Here is a 7,002-nt window from a genome sequence, read left to right as displayed (position 1 = left end):
ATAATGTTTTTCTATTCGGGATAACTGTTTTAATTATATCGAAAAAGTGTTGAAACAAGTAGAATTGTTTGGTATACTTAACTCAAAATTGATGATTTTGGGACTTGCACCCCTTTGATCCTGAGGGCCTTGATCGGTACTACACCGGTCATAAATTACTTTTAATGTGTGTTTTTTATATGTTCACTTGACACTTTAAGCCATTTGTTCGCAAACACTCATTATCTGTGCACGTACCTTAGAATAAGCAAAACTCTCTCGCAACATAACAACTTTCGCCGAGAGAGTCTCACACAATAGTATGTAAGCCATTTTAGTTTAGAATAGAATATAACGTTGAATTGAACGCACGGATTTCACTACTTTCCCAATAAACCGTTTAGTTTAAGTCCAAATAAGCGACTTCTATATACTAGTTCCGAAATCGAACCTAAGTAATTGGCAGCAATCATTGTGCATTCTGTGTGGTGCTTGTTCGCGAAATCAACCCGACGCTGTGCAAACTAAATCTCCCCCGAACGGGTGATCAGCTGTTGCTTTGGTGCTAAGTGAACGCGACTCACCTTACATTCCTGCTGCTGGTGGATGCCGTCGACGAGAGACGGGAAGAAATACCCCGAAATCCGAACCCTCCATCGGCCGAGCCCGAACAGGCCTCAATTGTTTGCTTAAGGTTACGTTAAGATCACTTTTTGAAGAGTACAGGCACTTGAAATGCTTATACAAAGTCAAATTCAAATTCAGACCCCCTGAAGAAAAATTTACTGATTTGACAATGGTTCACTTATTCTGCTGGTTGTAGTTTTTTAAACATTTATTACATTATCAAAAGAAAATTGATTTAAAGCAAAGAAAATGATATTTTTTCTAGAATAATAAAAAAATAGCTTCTATTAGTTTCTTGATTTTTTATTAAATCAAATTTGATCCAATTTGAACAGTTTTTTAGAATTTTTTTCCAAAACATTTTCATTATGTCAAATTTTATGATTTTGGACGACAAAAATTCTTTGCGTGTAAAATATTTGAAACGTTGCGTGAAATATTTCGTTTGCACGACGATTTACAAAATTCAAAATAAAAAAAAAACGGAAAATCTATCTTCATCGCAATACTACGCATTACAAAATTAATAATAAATTAATTTAATTAAAAATAATTATTTTTAAATTGATTCATGTATTGGAAATATTCTTAAAGTTAAATTTCTTTTAAAAGCATGAAGTGAGCAGAATTCAACAGGAAAAATACTTTTAAAATTGAATACTTATGCCATATTCGTTTTCATCTGGTGGAAAGATGGTTGTGCACCAACTGCTGTCAACTTCATATAAAAAAAACGCTTTGACAGCACTTGGTGCACTACCGGTGCACCACCAGAATGAAAACGAATATGGCATTAATTTTAGGCACTATTCTGCGAGTGTGTATTTCAATGGTTGGCGCGAAAAGTTGAAAACAAAATTAGGGTTCACGCAGTACCAAGAACTGTTGACTCGAAAAACTTTAAAATATCAACGAAACACGATTCCAGTTTAAATATTTTGTGTTTTTGATAGTTCTCAAGATGCCCTTCAAACGTTCTGCCATGAGATATGGCCACATCGTGGGTTACACCAGTGTAGCTTACCAGGACGATGGCGAGTAAGTACCACGACTTAAGATGACTTAGAACTAAGATTTATTTCTGACCCCAATTTTTTCCGCAGACGAATTCTCAGCATCGGTCACGATGGGGACATCCGCATCTGGGATGGCGTTTTTGACGATGATCCTGTGACGACGTGCGTGGCCGAAAACGTGTGGGCCGTGCTGCAGTACGGTGATCGGGTGCTGATCGCTAATGATTTGAACACGGTTCAGGCGTACAAGTTTCCCGATCTGGACAAAGACGGTATTGAGTTCCGTTTCACGGCTTATGCCACATGTTTGGGGCGCAATGCGAAATTTCTGGCTGCTGGTTCCGAGGATGGTACCGTTAAGGTGAAACCTTTGGCAGAGGGAGGGGAAGAATTTGAATTTGGGAACTTGGGTGGTCCCGTTTTGAGTTTGGGAATCAGCGAGAAGGATTTGTTGGCTGCTAGCTGTGGTGATGGAAAGCTAAGGGTGTGGAATCTGAACTCTAAAGAGGAGATCAAAAGCATAGACGGACTCAGGAAAGTCAAAAGTTTCGAAGGAAATGTTTATATCGGTAAGGTATTTTAATTTCACTGAACGAAGTTGGAAATTTTTGAAATGATTTTAATCATTTTAGGATCACCAAGTTTTGAACCAGTACGAGGAAATTTGCTCGCTTACCCAAAAGGACGTGAAATTATCGTCCTGAATACTACAACATGGGAACAGGTAAAAGTTCTGAACCATGCTAAAATTTCTTCTGATTTCACGTGCTGTGCATTTTCACCAAGGGGTGATTTCGTGGCCGCTGGAACAGATAAAGGAGAAGTTACTGTGTGGGACTACAAGCTGGGAAAAATTATCGAGGGTGAGGTGGCTTCTATGGATCCGTACCCGGTCACGGGGTTGGCCTGGCATCCGAAGAACAATGGGGAGTTGGTAATTTGCGACGATCAGGGTCAGTTGGGTAATGTAAATGACATCTTCGACGATGCTGGCGATGGCAACGATGACGAAGGGAACGATCTGATGGAGATGGCTGAAAAGGAAGCGAATGGAATCGATGATCCTGATGATGATATGGACATTAATGATATCTACTCCAAGCGTAAGTTGGATTTAGCTACAATAAACTTCGATTTTCTAATGATTTTATCTTCTCTAGACGTTGCTGGTGAAAAGCTGCTTGCCGATGATGACGAATCTGATGACGAGAACACATTTTCGGTGGGCAAACTCAAAAGTCAATATGCAATCACCGAAGGAGACGATGAACGGGGCGCTGATGATCGTGCGAGTAGCAAAGCAGATCACCCGCAGGGTGGTGACGATCGAGCCCACTCGGTGATGAGTGATCGCTATCAAGTCAAATCCTATCCGATGCAGGATTATTTCCAGCCCAGCTCGACGCCTGATCATCTGGAGCATCGTTTCCTGGTGTACAACCACGTGGGAATCGTTCGAGCCCATTCGGACGATAAAGAGAACTCAATCGAAGTGGAGTTCCACGATTCTCAGAAACACCACGGAATCCATTTAAACAATTATATGAACCACACGATGGCCGGTCTCAGCGAATCGGTCCTCGCTATGGCCTGTACTTCCGGTGTTGAAGGAAAGGGTAGCAAACTGGTCTGCATCAATTTGGTTGCTTTCGGTAATCGTGAATGGAGCTGCACCATGCCCGGAACTGAAGAAATCATCGGGGTCGTGGCTTCTGACAAGATTGTTGTAGTTGCCACCGATAGTAGAATGTTACGTGTATTCACATCTCGAGGAACCCAAAGAGAAGTACTCACCATTCCCGGCGCCTTAGTCTCCATGGCAGCGTATGGAGATCACGTTCTGGTAGCCTATCACCATTCACCGGCCAGTGAAGATCAACACCTCAATTTGATGATCATCACCTGTGTCAAATTTAAATTACGCTGTCGAGAAGTGCCCATCCCTCTATCGGCTGGTTCCGAACTGCGTTGGTTGGGCTACTCGGACAAAGGTTCCCCAGTAACCTACGATTCAGAGGGAATAATGCGATTGTATCACGCCGGTTCGAATCTTTGGTTCCCGGTTTTGGACGCCGAAAACCATCGGGCAGGTGCGTCCGATAGTTTGTTCATCGTGAAAGTTTCGGAATCCATCCAGCAGGCTCAGTTGATTGTGTGCCGCGGTGCCAAGTATCCGATGACCAATCCTAGACCGATACCGATGTGTGTCGATCTTCAGGTGCCCATGTGCGAGGTGGATGTCGAGAAGGGAAGCCTGGAAGACACACTGGTGCGCAGTATTTATCTGCGTAGTGATGAAGCCGACAAAATACTCAAGGAAACTGCTGTTAAATTGTTTGCGGTAAGCTAGCAAATCTGTTAAAGCTTGGTCTGAATCTAAAAAATCGTTTTTTACAGCTTGCCTGCCGGTCCGAGATGGAACAAAGGGCGAAGGAACTGATCGAGACAATCGGATCGAGTCAGCTCATACCGATTGTCATCAAGTATGCCAGCAAGATCAATCGGTTCCACTTGGCTGACAGCTTGGCGCCGTTGATGCCGACCTTCCAGGAACAGGTGAGTGTGTAATGTTTTGAAAAATAAGAATATAGATCACACAAAATAGAGGCTCTTAAAATGGTAGTATTTTTTGCAATACTACTGAGACAGCCATTGATATGCTTAGGTTGAAATAATAAAAAAAAATACTGCATAGTAATCATTTCAACCGAACTTTAAATTTGGTCATTATTTTCTACCAGTAGATGAAAAAGAGCCGATGTCCACGTGTTCGAGCCCGGTAAACATCGATCACAGTTGAACTGGATGAGTTTTTGGACGACTGTCCGCCAACTGCAACGTTGATATAAAGTCACGAATGCCATAAAAGATGGTAAAATGAGTCAAATCGAAAAAAAAAGAAGATGACAACAATAACAAAAAAAGACAATTATGACAAAAATGATAAATTTAACAAAAAAACTTTTGATCCAGTAATTTTTGTCATTTTAATCACATAGTTGTAGCTTTTGTATCTTGTGCTTTTTTCATTTTTGACATTATTTTCATTATTATCGTTTTAATTTTTTTGTTATTATAATTTTTGTCGTATCTATCATTTTTATCATTTTTGTCATTGTTAAAAAAACTAAAGATGGCTTATATTGTGAAATGGGGTTTAAAGCTAGTAAAGTTTACAAGCCAATTCTTAGTTCTTTTTAAGTCAGTTTGCATCAAAATTAAAATTCCGATATCTCCGATTTCCTGTGTCCTATTTTTTGGTGATTTGTCGATAAATCGAAACGAGCGCTTTTAAGTATCCCTAAATCAATTTCGAATGAGCTATATAAATGAGTTTTTTGGGCCAAGCAACGAAATGTATGGTCGATTTTTGAAATTTGATGATGAAATTTTGTCCTTGCATCCACTAGTGCAAAGAATAAATATCCAGTGAGAAATCAATGGTTAAGGTTTCAAAACAAAATATATTTTAAGCGTAAAATTTAAATATTTTCCAAAAACATCGTTCAACAACGCGGCAAAATTTACCAAGGCAAGTACGTATATCTGGCATCCCTGAAAAATGCTGTCAGATTCCGCTTGCGTTGCATGCGCAGTGAGAATTTCAAAAATTCCAATAGGAAACCTTCACGGTATCGCGACTGTAACAAAACCATTATTCTTGTTGATGAAGCTATTTTTAGAATACTTGTTTTTGCTACCCATTTTCCGCCGATGTTTTTGTATGATTTCCAACAGGATTGCAAATTTTAGTTTCCTTTTTTTAACATGTTGGTTGACTTGTCGTTGAAGACAAAAATTGAGTGATGAATCATGGTTGGTGATAAAAAAACCACACGTGTGACTCATTACATTATTTCGTATGTTTATCAACTTTCGTGCGGCTAGCATTCAATAAACGAGCACCCGATTTTGTTGGTAAGATTTTCGCCCGCTTGCACCTCACCTTCGATAGCTCAGTTGGTAGAGCGGTGGACTGTAGAAGTTGTTGAGTAGGGAGATGGCAGTAATCCATAGGTCACTGGTTCAAATCCGGTTCGAAGGATACTTTTTTGTCCAAATCGTTTCTTTCTTGGATGACATTACATGAGTGAGTGAGATACCGCGTGGTGCATAACTAAACAACGTTTTTTTTTGTATCGTTCCTCTTTTGGCAGGAAAAGGAGGAGGAGAAGCATGAAATCGAAACGGCCCGGGAAAACGCTGCCATGGTCAGCGAACTGGAGCACATCAATCTGGAGGCCGTGACCAAGAAAGATAATACACCGAAAATTGTGAGTCCCTCTTGTTTTCTTGGGTTGGGATTTGGGATTGGAATGGGTCAGCGAGCAGGTTATTAACGTTTGTCCATTTATTTTGCCCCTCAGCGACCGTTGCCCATGGGGAAGAAAAATCCATTCAAGCGCACCGGTGACAGTGCGTCAAAATCTACGCCCAGTTCTGGGAATCCCTTGGGCCATTTAACGGGCAAGGCCATCGGCTTCAGCTCGCCCAGCACCGGTACCGTTGCCAGGGATGATTCGATCAATATGAGCGGGTTGTCCGAGATAGGCTCGGATGAACCATCCTCGCTGATCGAAAACAATGAAAATCGACCGAAAAATAGCAATACCAGTAGCGGTGTGACCTTCATCGTTTGGTTCGAGAGCAATAAGGATCAACTGAAGCAGGACAATCCGGACGCCACCGAATCGGAACTTATCAAAATTGGCATGCGACAATACAAGACTCTCAACAACGGTGTTTCGACTCCACGAAGTTCGGCCACCTCCCAGAATGGAACGGCAGAAAAACGAAAGCTAGACGAAAGTGAAAAGAAAGAAACCGGAGTCGCAAAACTGGCCAAGTTCGGGTTCGTAAAAAACTGACTTCTGATTTTATTCTCCTATAGATTGTATGTTTTTTAATGTAAGTTCATCAGTGTTAATGTAAAAACTGTTCACAATTAATAAAACACGAACGATTCAGGCTGGACCATGAAATTGTACATCATTAATTTCGAACGCCCTTCTTCCGAAAGAACACGGGTCCACAACACACGTTGCGGTGTTGCATTTCGATTCCATTTTCTCCCGATGATTAACCGTACGTAATCCGGACACGATGCAAAGTTTAAAAGTTGATTGACAATCCTGTGAAATGGTGAGAAATGAAAACATATTCACTATTAACCACGGTTGTGTAACGATTGAAAAACACTTGTGAAAAAAAATCATGTTTCGGTGACGATTTCGAGAGGATGTTAATCGGGGGATCCAGAGAGCAAAACAGGAAAGTGAGGAAATAAATGTGACCGATTCTAATGAAGCGTGAAATCGACATTGTTTGCAATATTTTCACCCTAGGTTGGAAAACTGAAACTAATAGAATTGCAAAAGCC

General features: G+C 40.8%; 1 protein-coding gene and 1 non-coding gene across 2 annotated transcripts; both read left to right on the top strand.

The window, feature by feature from the left end:
* The first annotated feature begins 1,302 nt into the window (after positions 1-1,302).
* LOC129750617 (WD repeat and HMG-box DNA-binding protein 1) lies at positions 1,303-6,596 on the top strand. Its single transcript, XM_055745602.1, has 7 exons — positions 1,303-1,644; positions 1,710-2,191; positions 2,255-2,725; positions 2,783-3,963; positions 4,020-4,178; positions 5,780-5,896; positions 5,990-6,596. Exons 1-7 carry the CDS (start codon positions 1,568-1,570, stop codon positions 6,488-6,490), a joined length of 2,988 nt encoding a protein of 995 aa, XP_055601577.1. The 5' UTR covers positions 1,303-1,567; the 3' UTR covers positions 6,491-6,596.
* On the top strand, positions 5,568-5,667 carry Trnay-gua (transfer RNA tyrosine (anticodon GUA)). Its single transcript has 2 exons — positions 5,568-5,604; positions 5,632-5,667. It is a non-coding gene; the product is annotated as a tRNA-Tyr (tRNA).
* Positions 6,597-7,002: the final 406 nt, after the last annotated feature.

Source organism: Uranotaenia lowii, chromosome 3, assembly GCF_029784155.1.
Source record: "Uranotaenia lowii strain MFRU-FL chromosome 3, ASM2978415v1, whole genome shotgun sequence".
Taxonomy (NCBI): Eukaryota; Metazoa; Arthropoda; class Insecta; order Diptera; family Culicidae; genus Uranotaenia; species Uranotaenia lowii.
Note: the sequence above shows the minus strand (reverse complement) of the source record. Positions and strands in the feature narration are given on the sequence as shown.

Excerpts from the sequence above, each read along its gene's own strand:
- LOC129750617 (XM_055745602.1), top strand. The coding sequence starts at position 1,568 with ATGCCCTTCAAACGTTCTGCCATGAGATATGGCCACATCGTGGGTTAC. Across the intron at positions 2,726-2,782 it reads TAATGATATCTACTCCAAGC|ACGTTGCTGGTGAAAAGCTG; the intron begins GTAAGTTGGATT and ends TATCTTCTCTAG. Across the intron at positions 3,964-4,019 it reads CTGCTGTTAAATTGTTTGCG|CTTGCCTGCCGGTCCGAGAT; the intron begins GTAAGCTAGCAA and ends CGTTTTTTACAG.